This window comes from Morone saxatilis, unplaced genomic scaffold (genome assembly GCF_004916995.1).
Source record: "Morone saxatilis isolate NCDOM2014 unplaced genomic scaffold, NCSU_SB_2.0 Contig23, whole genome shotgun sequence".
NCBI classification, from domain to species: domain Eukaryota; kingdom Metazoa; phylum Chordata; class Actinopteri; family Moronidae; genus Morone; species Morone saxatilis.
The window spans coordinates 3,399,120-3,423,348 of NW_023339796.1; the positions used below are offsets into that span (position 1 = coordinate 3,399,120).

At 39.5% G+C, this 24,229-nt stretch overlaps 1 protein-coding gene across 1 annotated transcript in view; it reads left to right on the forward strand.

The window, feature by feature from the left end:
- LOC118334221 (neuropilin-1a-like) overlaps positions 1-24,229 on the forward strand; it is a 76,762-nt gene that overhangs the window by 46,651 nt on the left and 5,882 nt on the right. Inside the window, exons 7-13 of the mRNA XM_035670058.1 lie at positions 6,883-7,038; positions 8,438-8,582; positions 11,510-11,685; positions 11,931-12,086; positions 16,518-16,662; positions 20,460-20,642; positions 20,916-20,957. Of these exons, the coding sequence (XP_035525951.1) occupies positions 6,883-7,038; positions 8,438-8,582; positions 11,510-11,685; positions 11,931-12,086; positions 16,518-16,662; positions 20,460-20,642; positions 20,916-20,957 (1,003 nt within the window). The remainder of the gene's footprint in view (positions 1-6,882; positions 7,039-8,437; positions 8,583-11,509; positions 11,686-11,930; positions 12,087-16,517; positions 16,663-20,459; positions 20,643-20,915; positions 20,958-24,229) is intronic.

Below are 24,229 nucleotides of genomic sequence, written 5' to 3' on the forward strand. Positions count from 1 at the left end.
AAGCCGGCGCAGCGGCGGGGAGGGTGGGGGGGTTAACTGAAAGACAAAAGATCCTCCAGAGAGCATTAAAGGATCTCGCTATCCACAGCAGACCTCTGAAGGAATGCAACAGTGAACTTCCATAAATATCAATAATCGAGAGAAACCTCAACACAAATCATACTTATTAACATGGAGACGTACACATGAGTTCATGTTTGGGTTTTATTTAAGCACAACGGTAGTTGTGGTGAAAGAAGTCAAGCGTCTTTGCCGTTGTGTTAATCATAAATCTAACTTTCTCCAGCAATGAATGGGGAGAGACAAAAAGTGATGAAACAAGAGTTATGTCATTCATCAAAGAATATAAAGCCCCAAAACCAAGTAGATCTAATTAGTCTGATGTTCATTTTGGATAGAAACCTCGAGGCCACTAAAAGAACTAAATTCTTTCTTTTTCATCAATGCCAGAGTCATTTTGAAGTTCTGTAATGAGGTTTTAAGGGCCCACTGGTTATAAAAGTTATTCAGCAGATACATAAATTAGTAAAAGTTCCAAACAAAAATATGACTAAGTGATTTTTCCACTACAATTTATAGGACCATGCCAGGGTTTTTGCACCTTTTAGCTCTCTAATTAGCTGTGTATTCATGTCATTTTAGGAGACGCGGAGATGCAACACACCAGTTAGACAGAAATTAGTGTGTTACATTTTTTGGATGAAAACTGCAATAAAGAAAGTATTTCTGAAAAAGAAATCCTTTTTTCTTATTACTAATGGAAATTCAGCAATGAGTTTTAAACGTAAGGTTCAAAGTTTTTAGGTTTAAAAGTCACCGATCAGATACAACATAACTTATAGTATGTGGAATTAGGAATGGGGATTTCTTCTTCCTAAATATTTACTGTAGTTAGCTACCTAGCTACATCCATTAAAAATATAGCAGCAGAGAATTTGAGGCTGTCGGACATCAGCTTACAGAAATGATACATCTCAACTTAAATCAACACATTTCCTTTATCGATGTGAAAAATGTTATTAGCTCCTCGCTGCAGATTTCGCGCTCAGCTGAAAATGATGCCGGCAGGATGGATATGTCCGTCTTTACTTATCAGTTAGGACAGAAGCAAACAAAATAACCCCCTCTTCCCAACAAGAAATCTGCAACATGAACACGTTGTGTTGAATTAATGGCATTATAATCTTGTAAACACAAATTTCATCAGCTAATTTTCTTCTACGAGCACTAGAGCATTTTATTAGTAATGAAAAACGTGTGCATGTAGTGAAAACCTTTTCTCTCCCCATTCAGTCCTCTGCATCCCCAGAGTACGCCACTTTCTTAAGTAAACACTAAAACCTCAGATGAGGAGTGAGTAATTGAGGCTCCTTTCTTTTACTATCACCGCTAAAGCAGTATCCTGTTTTTGGCAGGAAGTAGCAGTGTTTTTTTGTTCAATCTCATTTAGCCACACTTGACTGAATTATGTCCCCTTCCTGCATTTTGTTCCCTTCATTAAAAAGCTTTAAGTGTGACTATTTTCTGTGGCATAAATGTAGGCACTGCCAAGCGTTGAGTAATTAGAAGATGGAAGAGTAATTAGACTTAGTCATTTGATGGAGGAAGTCTGGAGAATGGAGCTTTGACCGGCCGCTACAGAAAACATGTAACGACTGTAGCGGCTGGCCAGTGGCTTACTGTAAGGGCGGAGGATTTTCCAGTTTTTCTGTTTCAACTCCATTTTATCAAAACTTTTTTTTATTTTTTTATTTTAAAACTGTCATGTTGACCGTTGTCTGAACGCCTGAATATGTGTACATTTGTCAAAATTAAACGTTACTGTGAAAAACGTATGTCAGTCCAACTGCATTATGCATTTAGATTTATCTGCACAATTGTAACAGATGAGGGGGGAAAGTCGCTTTTTAAGCCATCTTGAAGATGTTTTTTAAATGTGAGGTAACCTTTTGTGTTATTTTTTAAATTTTCTGAATCAGAATTTAAATCCGCAATCCCTCAAGCCCAGTTGAAGCTGGGCTGATACTGAAGTTAGTCGTTATATAATTGAAAAACACTAAATATCCAGTCAGCTTCAGTTTTCAGTGTTCATTGTCATTTTAAATTACAGCTGCTTTCTCGATTAGTCGTTACTGTCGCAAAACTTCTCACAAGTGACAAGCTGCAATTAGCTGCATTTTTACTTGAAAAGGGACTTCATCAAAAAACAACCCAAATTAATTTTCTGACGCTCAATTAATTGATTACTCGGCTAATCAGTTCAGCTTTAGATTGCCTCCGCCAGTGGATTCCAGGACTTTTCTTACTTCTCATGACTGCATTATATTCAGATCTATTGAGTCAACTGTTGAAATGTGTCTGTTCTATAATAGAGAAATATGTCTCCCTGTATGATCACTGAATATATATATATATATATATATATAAAGAAGGCTTTGCACTTTGATTCTTCGGGACTTATACATATATCAGTGTTGGGATGACAAAGGTAAATCTAAGGGGTCATAAGATGATTCAAAGGATAAGGATAAGAAAGAAAGAAAAATATTGCTGTTACACAAAAATACTTATTTCTCATGAAATACTGGATGCTGTCACCTCTTAAGGCCTCTCAAAAAGCCTTTAAATAAATCACTCTTTGGTTGAACTGCTCACAACTCTGAGACAGGGAGTCATAAGTAGACATTTTAAGCAACCTAAACAAGCTAAAATGATTGAAAACCACTTTACTTGATTTCTTAACCCAACTCTTGAGGCTGTAATTTACAACAGAAATGATCTAGCTTGTTTATTTGCTTTCACAGCAGAACTTGCCATACACAGTTTCTTTGTTACATACAGTATGTGTTGTGTTCAGGGGATCTCATGGGAATTTAAAACTGAAGGCAGCTGGGAACGTTAGCGAGCAATCCCACAGAAAATCATTTCCCAGGGGTCTCCCCGTCAGTCTCCGAGCCCACACAGACCCACTATAAGCTATTTTCTTCCCTTCTCCTCAAAAAGCATCAGTGGGAGAAGTTAAATAATGGCCTCTGGTCCCTTCCCATGTACGGTATCACAGCGGCAACGTCTCTATGGTAATATAATTACACACCATATATTGCAGCCATCCCACATGCTGAAGCGCTGTGTATTTTGGTATGCAACTGACAATTTCCAAACTCAACAAACAAGCAATTTAGTTTAGCTGAATTGGAATGAAATGGAAGTCAAATGGAGTGTCACCTCATTTAATATAAAGTTCTGAAAACAAATCGACTGCACTTTAGGCTTTAATGCAGTTTGCAGGAACTTGATGTGATAGCTATAAACGGACAAGTTCTTAATTTTACATTAAGACAGTATACCCATGTGAATCACTGAAAGACCACTGTAAGGCTTTTTATTATCGCTACTGCTCTCTTTGATGATAACTATCTTTTTTATTAATCTTTTTTTCTATCTTTATTTTTTCCAAACACTTTGAACAGCCTTGTTTCTGGACACTTCTTTGCTGCAGTGAGATAAAATGCCTCGGCCATCTTTTTTTTTTATATGTTATTTAGCCCTTAGATCATAATTTCATGAGAAAAGTGGGAAAAAGTATAGCCACGAGATGAGATAATGTCACTGTAATTTAACTTGGAGTTACTTATTTTATCGCTTCGAACAAGGGAAACTGCTTGTGAAATAAAGATAATCACACTTGGTTAAAAAACATCAAGTTACACCGTTTTGTCAGTTTAAAACTAAAACCAAAATTAAAACGCTTCCAAACAGGTGGAATTTATTGTCAGGATGTCTTGTGAGGGTGGGGGGGGGGTCTCTGTTAGTGAGTGTGTTTACTATACTGGGTATTCTAACTCAATCAGACACAAGACAATATGTTTAGCCAGTCTAGTCATACAATCAAACTGGGAAATTCCCCTCAGGCACCAGAGAAATGTTGGCTATTTCAAGCTGTGACAGCTAATTCCCATGCTTTAGCAGAGTGCTGTCATGGTCTGTAGAGATTTTAAGAATTAAAAACTTGATATTTGTCAGAAAACATCAGGACGGCAGGTGAAGATTTAGTGAGGATACTCTCTAACATTGCATGCAGTTCAGGAGCTTCATTCTGAAATAAGATAATAGATAGATAATCTATAATCTTAAACCCTGTACCTGTATGCTGTACTGATTTTGTACCAGTTAATGTGCATATGTACACAGACTGTCTTTAACATAGTTTGTTCTGTTCATTTATATGTTTTTCTAGCCTGAGAATTCATCATTTTTCTATATTTGTGTTTTGACCATAGTTTTATAGTATTATTAGCTAAATAATTAGGCCCAAGTCATTAATACTTTTGTGTCAACATTAACTCGCCTGCTGGCTAAGAGTTTGTTTGGGTTTAACCCTGACATCTTGACCCTAATCTCTGACATTTAGCTTGTTTGTTATCCTACCTAGAGCCAGATGAGGGGGTGATAACTGTTTCTTCTCTGTTTGTCAGCAGAGATTTAGGACCTGTTAGACCTAGGGCATAAAGAAACCGCATTACAAAAACATTTCTCACAACACCAAAGTGTATTTTTTAATAATGTTTTATTAAGTTAGCGAGGCAGCCACTATTACATCCAAATATCACAGGGGTTTATAAGGATAAAGGTTCCACATAAAACTGTTTATGTGTGTTACAGTAAAACAAGTCTAGGCTAGGAGTTTCCCCCTGCTTGCAGTCTTTGTGCTAAGCTAGGCCAACCTGGACCTCTGTTTGAATGCACCAAGATTAAAACGATAAATCTTCTCTTTTAATTCTTGGCAAAACTAGATTTCTTAAAATTCTGAGAATTAACTCACTTTTTCCAAGTTTGGGAGCATAAACCCGAGCTTTGTTTTAGTCAAGTTGTTTAACATTATTTATTCACAGATTCTCTCATAATATCTGCTGTTGGTCTAACATAACCTCTCAACCTCCAGTGGGTTACAAACACACACACAGCACAGGCCACACAGTAGTCATTAGTGATGCGGGTGGACAACCGTTAAATTGATGCGGAGCTGGTTCCCACACACTCACTCACACACACTGTCTGGTATGCTTTAAATGAGTTTGACATTACACACACTTCTCAGCATCTCAAAAAAGACACTCATCAGGACACGGAGGCTCAGACCTCTGTGTATTTAACACCTAAATCACATGTCGTGCCTAGAAAAAGATTGTTTTGTTGACAATGTGAAAACACAGTATCGCACCTAACTGTATCAAATCAAAATCAATAAGTAGCACCAAGGGAATAACCTAAGTTTATGTAAAGCAGTCTCGTATATAATTATCTGAAGTGTACATTTTAAATCAAAGAACATTTCAGAGTCGGTCATCGTTGCCACAATGGAAACTAAAATGATCGAGAGGATTTTAAGCTGTCAGCACCTCGTCTCACCAGGTTTAAGTGGGTATTTGAAGAGAGAATGATTAGGGAGGGTACTCATGACTCACAACGCTTGTCAGCAGTTTAGTAGAGGAGTATACTGACTGCATAATGTTTCCGTGAAGGTCTTCGTTATGCTGTAGAGAGGCGGTTGTCTTAACAAACGGGGCTGACAATCTCTCCAGCGTCCTGCTCTGATTTTTCACTGTCTACTTATGGACGGATCACAGTATAATTAATGAGATCTGAGCCTCTTGTTTCCCACATCAAGTGAAACATGGTACAAGGCAGTGGTGTATTTGCAACATACTTTGTATTGCTTTGGCTCTTGATCTAGTAGAGTTGGTAATCCATTTAACTTTAAATTATATTTTGTTTGTACGGTTCAAGAAGTAACTCCAAAGAAAGATGCTTTCAAAAAATGTCCTTCTTTTTAATGCAGTTACACACTTTGACACTTTAAGACCTGCCCAGAACAAACAAAACATTATGTTTGTCTGGGGTTAAATCAGGCTCAAAACTTCTGCATCCTCAGGCTTTCATTTCCTTTCTTAAGTGCTTTTTGACAGTACTTTTTGTAAGAGGGGAAAGTCTTTCTTATTTGCTGTCTCCATCTAGATTTTCCATCACAAATCCACTTCTTTAACCTCTGGGCCGAACCTTTTTCAGTCTGATGTACCCCTGCAGTCCTGTCAGATGAACTCAAGTACCGCTTCAACACCGCTTTTTATTCAACACTAATTATATAAAAGTAAAGTTTGCTAAGAGAGTCAGAAGCTGGTTTTTATTTCAACCATTTATCCAAAACAGCTAATTACCATTTTTAAATTAAAGGTCCCGTGTGTAACATTAAGGAGGATCTATAGGCAGAAATGGAATATAATATGCATAGCTATGTTTTCATTAGTGTTTAATCACCTAGAGTAAGAGTCACCTAGAATGAGCCATTTTAATCTACAGTGGGAGCGGGTCCACTTATGTGACGCCATTTTGAACCACCATGTTTCTCCAGAACAGATAAACCAAATACTGCCTCTAGATTAGTCCTTTTGCAGCCACCACCACCGTCTTCTGCACACTTGGAAGGAGAGTGGTATTCAGTTGGTTGCAATCTGCAACTTCACCACTAGATGCCACTAAATTCTTCACACTGTGGTCATTAATTTGTAGCTGTGTGGAAATAGCTAAAATTAAAGGACCAGTGTGAAGAATTTTTTAGGTAATGATTTGAAGTGTTTATTCAGTAGTTTTAAGGTATCCATTTTCAATCATTTTAATGATCACTTTTAGCTGTTTAACTGTTCAGACTTCTCTGTTCTCTGTTAACTACATTTCTTTATTCACAACATGTTCAGGTGTTACAGATGAATTAATATGTGGATATATGTCTAAATCAAATCCTAATTTCGAGCACCCAGTAGCTTCTGCGGATGTTCCTCGCCTCTAATCCTATCATTGACCTGTCCTCATATTTTGTGTTTCCAGGTGGATTTGGGATTTCTCCGATTTGTCACGGCCATCGGGACGCAGGGAGCGATCTCAAAAGAGACCAAGAAGCACTACTATGTTCGCTCGTACAAAGTGGACCTGAGCTCCACCGGAGAGGACTGGCTCACTGTGAAGGAGGGCTCAAAGCAGAAGGTAATGATGAGTCACTGATTTTGTAACAACCCATAGCTATCTAATATTGATGAGTAATGAAGGACACTGCATTCTAATCAATGGGGACAGAAATGTGGGTGGCTGAATCAATGGTTTCCAAGTCTGACAGCCTTTGGCAGCATCCCTAATCTGGGCCTTGACTGAAATGAGTGCGCTGAAAGTCTGCTTTACATCCCACTTCTCTCATCAAAATCAGAATCCATTTCTTCGGAGGAACACTGGTCTGGAAGTTGTCTTAGCGACGGTGCAGAGATAAATTGATGCTTGAACATATTGACAGACGTTGTACATCACGTCAAAGTCTCAACTAAAGTTAAATTGAGCCTGAAGAGATTTCCACTACGCTAAATTTGTCTCGAATGCTTCATGATGAACAGCCTCAATATATGTCAAAACAAGTCAAACCAGATTCTACTTAAAGTCCTCCTCCATTCATAAATCAGTTTTTCTTCTTGTTCTTACAGTTGGATGTTTGAATGCAGGAAAACTTTAGAAAGGAACACATTTAGCAGAATCATAGATTATGACTGTGTGTGATGTGGAAATTATACTTTTTACATATAACATATCAGACACACACTTTTTTTCTTTGGAGGTAACTATTTGTATACATGTCCCAATGCCTAGAGGGATAGCAGAAGTTTATTGTAGGACATTTACAGTCAGCTGATTATTACACAACATTAGCTATTCATGCAGTATTTTCAGGCAATTTGAATAAAAGCATATAGTAGATTTGAGCCAGAGGAATATAATGTGGGCTACTGTCATACAGAAAATAGCCTGAAAGGTCAGTGATTACAAGTCTTTATAACCACATGCTGCTTCAAACAACACTGCAGCTGAGGCTTTTATGTGCATCAATACAGTATTTAGACACACTGCTGTCATGTGCAAGCTCACAAAAAGCATTTCTAAGACAGTAGTATTAGTCATTGCAGCAGAAGTAGTACTTGGAATACTAACAATCGCAGTAGTTGCAGTATAAGTGGTAGTGTAGTAGTAATAATGGAGACAGTAGTAGCCACAGCAGGTGACACAGCATCAGTAGTAGTAGTAGTAGTTGTAGATGTAGTTGTTGTAGCAACAGCTCCAGCAGTGCAGCTACCATTTCAGTAGCATTGCAAGTAGTAGAGGCTTAGGTGGTGATTGTTGTAGTAGCAGTAATAATAGTAATAGTTTCAATAGCAGCAGTAGACGCAGTAGTATTACAGTTGTACTGAGTAGTACTGGTGGTGGTACTCAATACCTGTATAGCAACAGTAGTAAGTTAGTAAAGCTTTAGTAGTAGTAGTAGTACTGATAATATTTGTAACAAAAAGTATGGGTAACAGAAGCATTAATTGCCATTTTTTCCCCTATATTTTCTTATCATCAGATCTTTCAGGGGAACCACAACCCGACAGACGAGGTTCATGCCTTCCTCCCCAAACAGACTCTGGCTCGCTACATCCGCATCCGCCCCATATCCTGGGAGCAAGGCATCTGTATGCGCTTTGAGATCTACGGCTGCAGAACATCAGGTAACGTTAGCCAACTCTTACAGTGCATAAACTCATACTGTACATGATATGAGGCTTCACTCCCAGCTTTGAACTCATGATCCATTGTTTTATGTTCTTCAATAACTCCAGCACATCCTTGAATACACACATATCCAATGTTTTTTAATACATTTGCAAACTCTAAGCCTACGTTGTAAAACTTACTTTCACAAATGCAAAATAGGCTTTCGTAACATTTTACAAAGATAAATGTTCTTTTAGAGACTTTAGATGCATTTTTACAAACATTAAATGTATCCTTACGAAGGGAATACATAAATAAAGTAACGCAAACACCTCTCATGAGATGAATTGAGTGACAGTTTTACCTGCCTTTGGCCCCGGCCGGCAGTCCTTTTCGGACCGTACTCCCTTTTGTAACATTTTCTCACTTTTGCACATCGTGAATTAAACGAACATCTTTTTGGCTGCCTGATGAGAATCTCCTGCTGCTCTCTGTTGATTTAAAATAATCACCGCTTCCAAGGCAAGCGCAAACTCCCACAGAAGGACACCGTTATTCATTACAGAGGAGCAGAGGAAAATCATGCTGCCTCATTACTCATCCTCTAACATTATATAAACCTTAGTCCTTGATGTGCTACAAGCAACTCTCAGTAGGAGAGCTCCATAAAGTAGATATTAGGCTCTTACTCATAGGAGAACAGGCTCTAGAGTGCTAGACAGGTGATTCAGGAGATATAATGACACAGCTGGGAAAGTGTGTGTTTGGTGTGCAAGTGCTGAATGTGAAACAGAACTTAAACTTAACCCTCATCTTGACCTGAATTTATTCCAATTTCCTTAACCAAACTCCTAATCCAAAACATACAATTTAAAGAAGTGATCTAATACATGAAAGACAAGCTCACTTTTGCCCATGTAACCCATTTTTTTATCCCTGGAAGGACATTTGGTACTCATAAACGCAGAAACACACATGAACACACACAGACAGTACTGTGGGGGGCTTCCATAAAGAGCGCTGAGTAGCTGTAAATTCACATAATGGAGAAATTTACATCCTCAGGAGCTGTTGTTAAGCGGCAGATATAACTCTGGAAGCATTTGTCAAATACAAATATCACACTGAGACCGCGACTGTTTGAGCCCGGATATTAGATCTAGCCTGTTGTGGATAATGGATTTAACTTGGCTCGCAGTGACCAGACCATTGTGTCCACATATTTTAGAGTTTCATTAAGTTTTCTTATTCCGAGAAAACTAAACGCACAGCTAAAGCCTCTCAATTATCCAGTCATTTTCCCAGTACATTTCCTAGTACTTGAACAACACTGGGGAAAGCAGACTGGCCTGGTTGTTCAACAGATTGTCTTGTAGCCTGAAGGCCACATGTATCATCCCTTTCACCAGGCGAGTCTGTCAGTGTCAAGTGCCCATGAGACAAGACTTTGAACCTCCAACATTTGCCAAGGACTCTGCTACCAGCTGCTTCGAGGCTTCTGACAACGTGTACTCATGCAATTCTCAGACGCACATGCAAAAAAGTACAAAATCCGCATTGTCGTATAGTATATCCTTTTGTTTTAATAGCACTAGTTGTAAAATGCCCCAATGGCTGAGTTTATGTGAAGGCTTTACCGTAGGTACAGAAGATAAAATACAAGGTTTTCCTCCTTTCTTATCAGGGGAGTTTTTCCTCATGTGAATCTGAGGTCGAGGAATAGACGGTATTGTATGTTGTACAGATAGTAAAGCCCTTTTTGATTATGGTCATATAAATAATTACTTGGCTTGACTTGAGCCTGGAAGTTGCTCCAGGGTCAACTTTTCTTGCCAGAGTCTGAGAGAAAAGTTCAGCTTGGCTCAACTTTCAGTGCAACACGTCATCCAGCACGGTGCTGTTTTGCCCAATCAAGCACACATTCCTGGTAGATTGCTTTGTTAGATTGCTTTGTAACACTAACAGTGTTTTTCTAGTGTTTCCCTCGTGATAACTTCCCAGCGTCCCTCCTCTGAATACGATAAACCGCTGTGCAGTGTTCTGGCTTTTGATAATCCTTCAAACTGATGGATCTGCTACTCAAACTAGACTTACTGGATCGTATTTCATCGTCTCACCGGCACCTGAAGCAACGCAGCCCTTTGAATTAGTTTTGATTGGCTGTTTTTTTCGTTCTGGACACCCACTAAGAAGTATTTTGACACAGTGTTCTTGTTGGCCTTCGAAAGAGTAGTAGCAGTAGGTAGTCGGTCAGAGTTAGGGGTGCTGAGAGAAAGTCAGTCTCTAAAAAGATGTCATGCTGAATGCTAAATGCATGACATTCATGGTTTTTGGATAAATTTGAATAGCTGGGATAATTTATAGCATATTAAATCATCGTTAATAACATTTAAGATACATTTGATAACTTTTTAGTGGATAGAACAGATAAGAATACAAGGTTAAACCCCTTTCCTGCCATAAACACCAGTGTACACATGTAAATCCCAGGAAAAAGGGACAAGGACAGACTTTTCCAGCAACGATGAGTAGGAGAAGTAGTAATACTAAAGCACAGATACAGTCATGCATGTTTGCTCTCCATGGTCACGTCCATTTTGGAGTATGGAGAATCATACCAGTGCTAGTGGCTGTATCTGTATTAATAGTTGAAGTGGCCAACAATAAAGTAATTCACTCAAAACAACAATACATGCTTATACACACAAAAAGCTACATCATTCCACGTTCAGCTCAAAGAAACTCCTCCCAGAGATGATAAATGAGTCTTTGGTGTTTTTACTCTTCAGTTTTAACACTGTAGCTGCGCCCAGAGGGCATTAACTAAAACCGCTGACTAAAGCAGTGACAAGATAAGGATGACAGTAGCCTTTCTTATCATACTCCATGCCTTTCAAAAGTTTCTTATCCAACAGTTCCCTCTTTCTCTCTCTCTGCACAGACTACCCATGTTCAGGGATGCTGGGGATGGTCTCAGGTCAGATCTCAGACGCTCAGATCAGCGCCTCATCATTTGCTGACCGGGGCTGGGTGGCTGAAAACGCCCGCTTATTGACCGGGAGATCGGGCTGGACCGGGCAGCAAACCAAGCAGCCCTTCAGAAATGAGTGGCTACAGGTGGGTTTTATACTGAACATTGAACGTTTACTGATGGATTATTACTGAATAACAAGATCCTCTTCATACCTTGTATTTTTGTATGGTGTAATGGGGTTTTGTTTCATTTCTACTGCAAGAGACAGTTTATTGAACCAAAAAATAATCACTTATGAATAGTCTGTCTATCAATCAGTGAAGTCTGCTATCATCGTTTGTCTGTAAAGTCAAATCAACCATTGTCCCTTTCTCGTCGTCCCTGGCAGGTGGATCTGGGCCAGGACAAGATGGTGAGCGGCGTGGTCATCCAGGGAGGGAAACACCGCGACAGGAATGTCTTTATGAAGAGGTTTAGGGTGGGCCACAGCCTAGACGGAGAGGACTGGACCATTGTCAAGGAGGACAACACCACCAAGCCCAAGGTTGGTTCAACACATGCATACATAATGTGCATTCAACCTGCGTTTGACACACGTGGTTCCACGCACATTGCTATTAAAATTATACAGAATCACAGAACTAACGGTTGGATCAGTCAACATCTTTCTCCAGAGTGACTAATCCCACCTTTGAATCCTCATCCCTAAGAGATGTGTCTATCTGTTAGGGATGTATCTAGTAGTTTCTGACCCCAGGTCAAGAGAAAGCTTGCCTTTTTAGATCTGCTGCTGACTCAGTTTTGACTCATGTGACTGTGCTGATCTGAAAGTTGTATCAGCAATCAGTTTGTCAGTCTTTGAGTTTGTGTATTTAAAACAGTAGATGTTTATATAGCAATTTTAGATTGGTTGTCAAAAATAGTTGTATTTATCTGAAATTGTGCTGTATAATTATTAAGCAAATGAGAATTTAACTAAAAAGCTTGTAAGATGTGAAACCTTTTTTCATACACTTTTGGCTTGTCCTCTCTTCCCTTCTGCATCATAGTGTATCCATGCTGTCTGCCTCGTTCAGTGACAGTATGTTGATGCAGGCCAACACAGATGAACAGGAAGTAAATTATACAGGAGACAAATAAAAGGTTGTTGACATGAAATAAACCTCCCCTTACTGTAATCTGTAATTCCTGGAGGCCATCAGACAGACGTTCGACTGGCCGCATAGCGCCGCTCCTGGAATGAAATGTTTTAGTACCCAAATTATAGACTACTATTCATATGAGCTCTGACTGAGCTGTTTGTTGGATGCTTTTGTCTGACGTGCTCAACAAAACCTTGACACAAGGAATGATTAAGCTTTCAAATGTAAATGGGTTGTTGTAGGAGCAAATAACATTACAGATAAGAAATACAGACTAGAAAATGAAATATAAGGTTTAAGAAGTGTTAAGACATTAATTACTATTACATTACTTTTCTATATTCAATATTTAGCCTTAATAACAACACCCCCAAAAATACCAAAACAATATGTAAAATCACAGTTCTGAACCTGAATTAATTGAATTTATTGGATTTACTCACTAAAATCTTTCCAACTGCATGTATCCAACATGATAAGAAAATGGAGGAGCTGATAAAAAACATTAATATATTCATCTGAGTCACCTTCAATTATTGCTGTGTGTTCACAACAATTATGCTTTAAGAGCTCAAGGAGCAATTTGCCAGCATCCTGCCAGCTGCCACCTCCTCTTTGTGTTCTTCATTCAATATCAAAGGCACTCTGTAGTAAAGACAGAAATACACAACATTATTTCAGGTATCACGTCTGTATGAAGAAAAGCTAAACTTGATTTTAAGCGGTGCATTCATAATGTAACAATTTGCATCTTTCTGTTTTTTTGTTAGACCGTCATTATAATTATGTTCACAAAAACCCTTCTTGATTCATTCTACTCCCCCACTGAAACAAAGCCTACGCTGTTGTAAATTACTGTGAATATATCAGTCAGTTGGCCATTAATGTCACTTTGTAAACTGATAAATGTCGTTCTTTTTTAGCTTTACTGTAGAATCAATCATCTGAAACCATTTCCACTACGTACATATCTCACAGAACCATCTGGTTTGAATAAACAGAGGAACAATTGTGTGGTTGAAATGAGTTGTATAATGGCCACAATGGCTGAACAAATGAGGACAAGAGCGCCACCTGCACCTTTACCAGAAAATGTAAAGAAGACACTGCAGTCACAAAAGATTACATTGAAATTTTAAAGTAAAACAAACTAAATTCTGTTAAGTTAAAAAAGATTCTTGATGAAGCAGCTTTTACTAGTATTTTTTAAGTGACAGAAGTTACAGAAATATTCCTGATTTTGTACTTTTTACTATGTATTTTGTTAATAAAAATGACCAAATTAAGTCAGTATCACTTTTACTGCTACTTTTTTAACAAAATTGAGTTGGTTTTACTTTAAATGTTTGATGTAATCAGTTTCAACAATGTTTTGAGTTAAATGAACTTATATGGTTTCATGGAGTGCTTAGTACCAAACATAGAGACAAGATAAAAAAAATATCACAGATTCAGATTACCAGTAGTAAATATGAGATCCCACCAGTCTTGGTCCTCTAACCCTTCTTGGCGATTGGAGCGACTTTGATTCTGATCCTCAAGAGGAAATTCATGTCATTGCTTTCAAGACCCCACTTCCTCTCCTCGGCTGGCCCTGTTGGTGCGACTTCCTCCTCTATGTGTTCCAGATGGCAGGGCGGAGGACGAGGTTAGCCATCAGACTCCTGCTGATTTACTGCAGACGGAGATCTACATGCTCCTCTGTCCCTTCACTCCACCTCTCTGCTCTGTTTCCTGTGTCTTTTTATAAAGCCTCTTCAAAAGACTAGGCAGGAAGGCTCAGGAAGGTCCCTGGCTGGTACATGCATTTAAACATGCCTCGGCTCACACACTGTATACACTGTATGCTCATGTATGTGTACTGTATGCTCATGCATAAACAGAAGTGCACAGAGTTGGAGACTTAAATAAGCAGAAACACCAATTTAGACGTGTTTTACACATGATTATGTGCTACACAGTATGTTGAGAAACATATAGGGAGTTACATTTAGAATAAGAGCAAATTCTAAGTGTTGTTAACTCAACCTGATGTATTCAGGTTCATTCTGGAGCTGAACTCTATTTAATTTTATTATAATTATTGATTTTATGATTCATCCCACATCAGTAGGCCTGACAACTATACGTGAATAAACATGTTTTGGTGTATAAAGTGCATTAACACTGAAAAATAACAAAATCGTGTGTACTTAAAGTTACTGTTGCTTAAAATGGATCAGTTTATGGGTGTGGTGTTGGTACACGTCCCACACAGAGACACAGAAACGAAAATAACAATGTGTTAACAATGTGGTAATTACACTTTACAGGTAAGTTTCGCAGAAATAGCTATGTAATTTGGCACAAACTTTAAGAAAAAAGTTTCCTTAAAAGAAAAGCTCAATTTAAACCCAAGTAAATATTAATGCATTATTATTCATTTATTATAAAGTTATTTAAGGCATCCCTGGCTCCAGAAGTAAAAGTCTCATGAATTTTTCCCATAGATAATATTACATCTCACAGTTGGAGTTCTTCTTCAGCTTTGATCAGCATGAAACTCCTCGAGCTAAATCATCATTACAAAATATTAAGAATCGTGTTAGAAACTATCTCTCTTTGATAAAGAGTCGAAGGTACAACTTGTGGACTTTGAAACTTTGAGGAAGCCGGTAACTACGACTCCCAAGGTGCTTTTCAGCAGGAAACAATCCAATCAGCAAGCTTAAAATTTGGTGACGTGTGTTGCTAACGAAACGTGGAAGCTAAAGATGAAGGTGCTGAGAAAACACAGCAGATGTTAAAAAATAAACCATAAAAATTGAATAAAACAAAAAATGTAACTTCATCAAAGGGGCATTAGAAAAGACAGTACACACACAACATAAAAAATGAGAGTTAGCATATAGCATTAATCTGATTGTATTTTTCAATCCTGTTTATTTTTATTGTAAACAGGAAAAGTAATCTCATGCTTTTTTTTTTTTCATTTAATGTCAAAAACAAACAAAAGAAGAAGCTAAAGAGTTAGCATTCTGTTTAGCATGCACCACTGCAATTCCAATTTGGTATTTTTTTGTTCCCTTTTGCACACACGGTCACATCCTAGCTACGCCCAAAATGCCACACTGCAGCCTGGGATAAATCAGGCAAAAGGAAGCCTCAGCGGTTCAGACAGGCAGGAGTGCTTTTGGTGTTCGGTGTCCGACCACTTGACTCCCAGTGTGACGGAAACCATTTTCATCTGTGCTGTTTCCATGTCGGACATATGAAAGGATGGCCTCTGGTTGTGATTTCCCGGTGTTTGCTTTTGTTTCCTCTCTTCATTCGGTTTTAACTTCTTATCAAACTGTCCGACGCCGGATCAGAAACAGATTTACATCAGAACAGTATACGTTATTGTGTGTTTTATTCCCGCTCAGCACCGAGGATGGGCTTCAGAGCGCAATTAGTGCTCGGGGTTTTCCAAGCAGGAAGAGAGCAGTCAGATTTGCCCATTTCTTTCTGTCATTTACATAATGACACTGTGATTTATTCAGAAAAAGAAAATCATTCTTAGCTGCAGTTTCTTTATGTTCAATGCAAAATAGCCTAACATTACACTGTAATGCTTTACTGATCTGTAAACACAGATACTCTGGGCTACATAAAATCAACTCAAATGACTATTTGCAGCTAGAAATTGGATCAGAGAGTCTGCCAGCTTCAGTCAACAGTCTCTCATTACTCTTCCTTAAAAAAAAACTAATTATACAGTTAATTTAATGTTAAAGAGTCTGTAAGAAATGTGTCTCTTTACTCATGTAAAGTACCACCAGGCTCTGATATGTCTCTCTTGTCTTCTGCATCAGATATTCGCCGGGAATCAGAACCACGACACCCCAGAGCTGAGATCGGTGGGTTCCCTCCTGACCCGCTTCATCAGGATCTACCCAGAGAGAGCCACCAACGAGGGCCTGGGCCTCCGACTGGAGCTGTTGGGCTGTGAACTGGATGGTGAGTGTCTGCGTTGACTTCATATGAAATGTGGTTAAAAAGAACTTGAACCAACATTTTTCTTTCAAATACAACAGGTTAGGTTAGCTACATTAAAAACGAAGTGTATTTTTATCATAATATAGTCCAGGATTCTTGTAATATCCATCATTTAGTGTTTACATGAACATTTCTTGATCTTTAACTTATCTATTATAATAGTAATATCTAACAATTGAACTTAAAGGGAATACACAGGCCTACTCTAAAACCATTATTTATTGCCAAACAATAACAAGAAGGGCTAGTATAAACTGTCAACCCCAAGGCAATTTGTCTCATCATATTACATTTTAATATTACGATATTACATGGAGGTTGATATTAAAGCAGAACACTCCTGTGGTTTCTGGCTTTGGCAGAGTTGTTCCTGGTCGAGAATAAGTGCTCAGCTCAGCTTTCACAGACTGTAACAAATAACATACAGAAAAGCAGCTGGGTTACAGGAAGTGATGCTTTCCTTAAGATAGCTCTGACTGCAGCTGCTTATGGGTTTTTTCAATCAGTCATCTTCACACTAATATGGACAAACTTAAATTAGGAATGATCATTTTAGAGTATTTAACTTCATATTAACACCTGAAACCGCATTCTTCAAACTTAAAGGACCAGTGTGTAGGATTTAGTGGCATCTAGCAGTGTAGTTGCAACTTCCTCACCTCACCCTCCCCTTTTAAGCACGAAGGAGAAACTACAGTGGCTGCGAAACTTGCAGAAAACAAACAGCAAGTGTTTGGTTTTTCCGTTCTGGGCTACTGTAGAAACATGGTGGTTCAACATGGTGACCGGCAGCGTCTGTAGATAAAATAATCTCATTCTAAGGTAATGAAACACAATGATTCCTATATTCAGGTAATTATATACTAATAACTGTATCTTATGTTTGAACCAGTTTTAGAAATCTACTGCACAGTGGTCACCTTTTAAGACCACACAACCACACGTCTATGATGAGCGTCCACACACCAGGGACTAGTGTTTGTGTTGTATGTGTGTGTATTGCCCTAAAGTCACAGTGGGCCAATAATGCACTTCAATGCAGATGCTAAAATAGTTGGAAAAACCACTGTAAAACATTGGTGCAAAAGTCAGATGTTCAACATGCAGACAGCACTTTCAGATGCATTTGCATTAATGCGTTGTTGGCCTCAGTCAGCCAACCAATCAGCCATTTAAACAGTGAAATGCTGCTTACACTTCAGGCTGCTTATCTGCACTTTAATGAGAGAGTGAGGAGAGCGAGCACATGAAAGGCTGATGCATGCCATGGCAGGCTACTATCTCTACCGCTGCAGTGGTCAGAGCTGAATGGTGTGTGTGAGTGTGTGTGTGTGTCAAAAGAGAGATACGGGGACTCGACCTCCAACAGTAGGTGAGGGAGGAACAGATGAAGGGAGGAGTGAGGCTCTCTGGAGTATCTGGTTGCCCTGTAGGGAGAACGATATGGATCAGTCAAAGCAGGAGAGATTGCAGAGTAGACGATGAGAGATGTGTGTGTGTGTGTGTGTGTGTGTGTGTTGTGTGTGTGGCTGTTGGTGTGAGAGAGAGAGAGAGACATACGAGGAGAGCAGCACTGGATGACCATAAAGCACGCGGAGGACCAGATGTAGAGAACTGATATCAATTAACTTGATTTTAGGCGGCGGCAGTGCGGGGCGCGTGACCCGGTCGCCCCGGCAGGCCCGCCCTACGTGGTGGGCCGCGCGCGCGCGCCGCGCTGCCGGCGCGCTCGGCGGCGTCCTGACCTCCGCTCGATAACGTTCAGGATCGTCGGCCGCGGCGTCGGACCGGTGGTGCGGCCGTCGGGAGGGTCGGGCGCCGCCGAGCCCTGCGGTCCGTGCTACGCGGTGGGCGGTGGGGGGTGGTGGTGGCGGGCCGGGGGCGAGGGCCGGTGGAGTCGTGGGCGATGGTCGGACGCACCACTGCACCCGCACACACGGACACGACACACACTTTAATCTTTACTCTGAAGAGCACATACATACACACACATTTGTACATACTCAAATATTATGCAAGCACATGTGTACACTGGAAGAGTCGTACAGATGCATATATAGACACTTTAAGCACACACACACAAACATACACGTTAGCAGTCCCGTACTATACAATTATCAAATCATAACCCTCTCATACCTCACTGAGACAGTTTATCTCTTCATTAACGTACATAATGATAAAGCTCTGACCTCAAGTGCTCTAAACAGCTAAACAAGCTGATTCCAGACTATTAAATAATCAAAATGTACTAAAGTTGATATTAAAGCCTTTTTTTTAATACAAGGTGCTAGATGTAAGATCAGTGAAGTAGCAGATCTTTTGGATTGATTGAACGACTCCGTCTCAAAAAGTCTCTTCCTGTTGCCACAAAAACATTGAGATGCCAACTGAAGCTCACAACAACACAAGAGAAACTAACAAGCTCACAATACGCCTGCAGATCAGTTTCAGCAGTTTAATCAGGGTGGTTTTTTTTTTTTGTTATTGCTGATGCTGCTTCAAGCTTCGAGTTAAATCATCTCCTTACATCCACGCTGCTGCGAGAGCAAACCTCCATCCCACTCAAAGCGTTGCAAACACGTTTCCTTACAAAGTTTAATTACATGCACACCATCTGTGATTTTTACATAGCCTACATATGCTAATTCAAGTTCAATTTGCTTCATTTGCATAAAAACACATCACCAGACATCGACTGTATGGTAGAATTTAACAAGATACAAGAGCTTCTGTCAGTATTACTTTGGTCCTTGATGGGAAACAAGAGTGTCGGCTCTTCAGTCTTCAGAAAAATTGAGACACTTGAGTTTTGCAGGATTGTCAACAAGAGTATCTGGTATTCAACCTGATATCTCTTGCGAGGTTATGCAAGGCCAAAGGTCTTATGATGTTATTAAAATTTGGCTAAATTTAACATCCCTTTTATTTCAACACTGCTCAGATGCCCTTAACAGTTTCATTAGATCCCTAAATCTTCTTCCTTTCTTTAAGGATTTACTTTTTAGAACAAAAGCCCCAGGAACATAGGATCAAAAGTCCCTTCTGCACAGTCCTGTTTGCATTTACACCACATATTAGGAGCTGTGAAGATCAGGTTACTGATAACAGCTGTGGTTGACACGCTTTTTTTTTCTTTGTTCTTGTTCTTTGGGGTTTGTTTGCAATGAGGAGCAACACTTGAAGACCTGTCTCCAAAGTAACACTGATCTGCTTGTTATTTTTAAATTAAAGGTTTCCTGTTTGCTTTTCCACCGCAACTTAAGAATCATGAAGATTGGGTTTTCAAAGCAGCGATGAGCAGCTCAGTTCCCTTTTCTTGTTATTTTTCTGCCATAGCAGTTTTTTGTTAAAGATTGTTTTGTTAAGTTTCGTTTTTTTGTTTGCCTTTGCTCAGTTAGCTCATTTAACGCTGCAAACTCTGCCGTTATAGTTCTTAGACATCAGAAAATAGTGCTCACTCAGCAGGGACTTTTTTGGTGGCACGAGTTAATTTTAGATCCTGGTTCCTCCTGTGGAAAGGGAAGTAAAGAGGTTCCTCGGGTTCCAGGAAAAGTTCTTGCAGTATATAAGAAATTAACGTGTGAGCAGGTTATTCTTATTCTTTACTGTTGTTAAATGTATCCACGTTTTTTCACTTTCTTTGTTGATCTTTCTTTTTAATTGACTGAAAGAAATCAAATGTACGTGTGTGTCTGTGCAACTAGCAAATGTCTTTGACTTTGAATCTGACTGTTATCCATCTCTCTTTTTTTTAGACATTACGACTACAGCACCTCCCACCACGCCCATCGCCTCCACACTTCCCATGACCACGTTCGGAGCGACCACCACTGCGCCAATCACCATCCCCGGCACGTCCCCAACTACAGACTGTGAGGAAGGACAACAGGACTGTGGCGGTGAGACCGAAGCACCCGATGACTATGACACAGGGACAGGTAAACCTCCAGTTCCTTTTATTTATTTCCCTCCTCCGTGTCTGTATTTAAGATTTTATTTATGTAGCACCACCCAAAGTGAAGTTACAACCTGCATCCTTTTGTATTTTTTTAATCGTACCATCTCCTGAATTGCAGTGCAACCCGACACAAAAGCTTGGTATTGATTTCCTATAAACTGAGGTGTGTTGAGTATGTGTTGGCATCTGTGTGGGTGGGACAGAACCACCTGACCTTTGAACCCACTCTGATTGTCCCATCTGTTTCTTGCAGGAGTCGCCACAACGCTCAACCCCATAATGGAAATCATACCAGGTGAGGATGTCCACCACAATCTGCTTCTATGTTTTACTCTTTAATCTTTTATTTGTTCCTCTCTTCTCCTCCTCTGATATACTCTATATTTAATGTATTTTCTGTCTTTATCTGTTATATTTTCTAATTTTTTTCACTTTCTCTACCCGTCATCCTCTCTTTCTCTCTTCTCTAAACTGCAGTAACTTTAAACTGGAGGTTTTACAAAATATAAATCTGCCAGTACAGGGTTGCCACATCAGTGTGTTAATTCAGCCAATGGTCCCATCATTCAGTGTCACCAACAACTGACCGCAGTCACAAAAAACAATGAAACTGACTTCCATGGGATTAAATGGCTTTTTTATTGCCCCAGTTCACAAATGAGCCCAATACTGCTCAGTGACTTGACAGCAGAGAGAAATGTTGATAAATGTGCCCTGAAAAATACATCTGCATTGTTTTTGATCATGTTATTTCATCACTCATTCCATTAAATCAAATTGAATTGAATTGCAAAGGGATGAATAAGAAAAGAAAGATACAGATATGCTGAGAGAAAGACAGAAACCACACACACACAGCAAGAGAAAAATTTATTCAGAAAAAAGTGAGATGTGAAGAGCCACAAAAAAACAGCACGACACAAATCTCTTGTTCTCACAGTTAAAGCGATAAAATAATGGTTATTTTATTCACCTCTACATTGCAATGGTTTCAAATGCAGCTTATGATACTTAGGTGAGACAATCTTTCTGGCTTGTGATGCCTCAAAGGTCCAGTGTGTAACATTTAGGAGGATCTGTTGGCAGAAAGGGAATATGATATTCATAGGTATGTTTTCATTAGTGTATAATCATCTGAAAACACGTAAGAATCAGGTTTTTATTATGTTATTACCATTATTTTATGGAGTTTCTACAGTAGCCCAGAATAGACAAACCAAATGCTGGCTCTAGATTGGGCCTTTTGCGTTTTTCACCACTATAGTTTCTCCTACACGCTTAGAATGGGAGGGTGAGGCGAGGGGGTTGTAATCTGCAACTACACAACTTAGATACCCCTAAATCCTACACACATGTCCTTTAAAAAGAAGCAATGTCTGCCTGCAACTGCTTGTCACAGGTCATGGACTTGGTTGTATGCATAAGTTATGATCAATTCAACTAAAAAGTGTTTTTTCCGTATCAGACTGCTCGATATAAAGGATTTTTTAAGGCCTAGAGAACTGAAGATATCCAATGTTTCACAAAGAAATTTTGAGAAAAGTCAAAAAATGAAACATCATTTATGTAGCAGAAATGTATTAAGTAATAATATACGTTTAGGAACCACTACAATATAGTGATCTGATCAAGAAACCGGCTCAGGGCATTTGAGGTTCAAACCTGTACTATGTTGAAGTGGGTTCAACAGCAGAAGGAATGGTGGGGAAAAAATTAGACATGACATTTTTGACCAATTGCATACACTCCGCATTTAAAGCCAAAAGCAGCGGCGTGTTTGTCACCTAGCTTTATTTTCCACATTTCCACATCTCAGCACCATGTCACAGTTTATCTTCCCTTGTGAATACACCAAATTCAATCCATTTGTAAGTAAACTGCCAGCCGAAAGAAGGAGAGAGTGAGTGATTCGGCAGAAAGGTAGGAAAATACGACAGAGGAGAGGGAGAGTCAGTGAGAGGAACAGATAGACACAGCAAGAAGGTGAGGAGGATGAAGAGATAGAGGCAAAAAGAGAAGAACAGAGTGAGTTATAGTGAGAGCTGGAGAGAGAGAATAAAGGCCTCCTGGGTCTCAATTAGGCGAGTCGAAGCATCGCGTGAAGACAGCTTGAGGTTGGAGAAGGGTTACCAGCTCCACGGTCGTCCCTGCATCCTATTAGCCTCCCAGAAAACAACATGTCCAGTGTTCACAGACTTCTGCATTCATCTGGATGCTGTGGTGAACCGCTGCCGCCAGTCGACCACTGGCACAGGCAGAAAGGAAGGGAAATATAGTTTCTCTGTTTGGGGTTTTTTCGGGGGGCCACATCCGCATGTTGGTGGCACCACGCCTTTCTCTGTGGAAGGTCCCTCCATTCCTCCCTGTCTCTCTCTTGATGTCCTGATCCCAAACACATGTACATGTTGGCGCTGTTTTCCGTAAGTGGTGACGTCTTAGTTCCTGTGTTCAATTGAGGCTGTGCCCTGCAGCGCTTTACCAAGTATACAATTACAACTGTCTCTCAGTCTTTCTCACCCCAGTCCATCTGCACAAGCCTTTTGTTTCAGCGCGACATGTTTTCCACCAGCTATACAGTTTATACTATGCATACAATACAGCAGGAACCGCTTTCTAATATTGATGTTACAAGACTTCTAGTTTCTTCTTCAGGCTGCCTCCTCTCCCCACGCAAAACTGAAGCCAATTTAGTGGGTGAACACCGTCCATGATTATAGTTTTTAGCCTGTAAAACTGAAAATTGGTTGCCACACAGCAGCTTTTAGGAACTCCAGCCTCTAAGAGTCCAGCAGCTAATACTTCTAGGAACATTTGATGGTCTTTCTGGATAATTTCACAGGTTGTCCCTCCATGTCCAAAGGCAAAAGTGTTGCAGTTCCAAAATTGCCACACTTAAAGGCAGGTCAAAAAGACTGCTGTCATAGTCTCCTCCTGGCTGCATCACACTGCCTCCTTCATCTCTCACATGTTTTAGTAGTTGTTTTTTTTGCACAATGAATAATACAAATGAGTTTAACGGAGCACGCAGTCTTTCCTCAAAGGCTTCCAAAGGTGTTCGGCTCAGTTGTACGTACGAAATATACGAGAAAGAGTTTGTACAAAGGATGAAAAAAGAGAACAAATAGTTTCTCACCTTCACACAGCAGGTCAATCGCTGCATAATGCTCTTCTGATTCAAATGTCAGATAGAGGGTTTCAGACGCAGTTAAATAATCATTCAAGCATTTCCATTTAAGCATAATGAGGTCATAGTGAGTGCGACAGCTAGAAATAAGAGTACAGGTCTCATTGATAAAAGTGCTTGGATATGATTCATTTTGAAGGATACTCATCCCTCTGTGGTTGGTTTTTTAAACCTTTTCAAAACCACAGTCTATATACTGCTATCTATATCTATATCTATATATCTATATATCTCCAGTGAGGGATCATCACTGGACAAAAATGACCTGTATCATCTGGAACGATGCAGTGATATACACTTTATATTGTATCGTATCGTATATAAGAATAAAATCCTTAAAAGAATATACTGTTCGTATGCAGAATCAGAATCATCTTTATTTG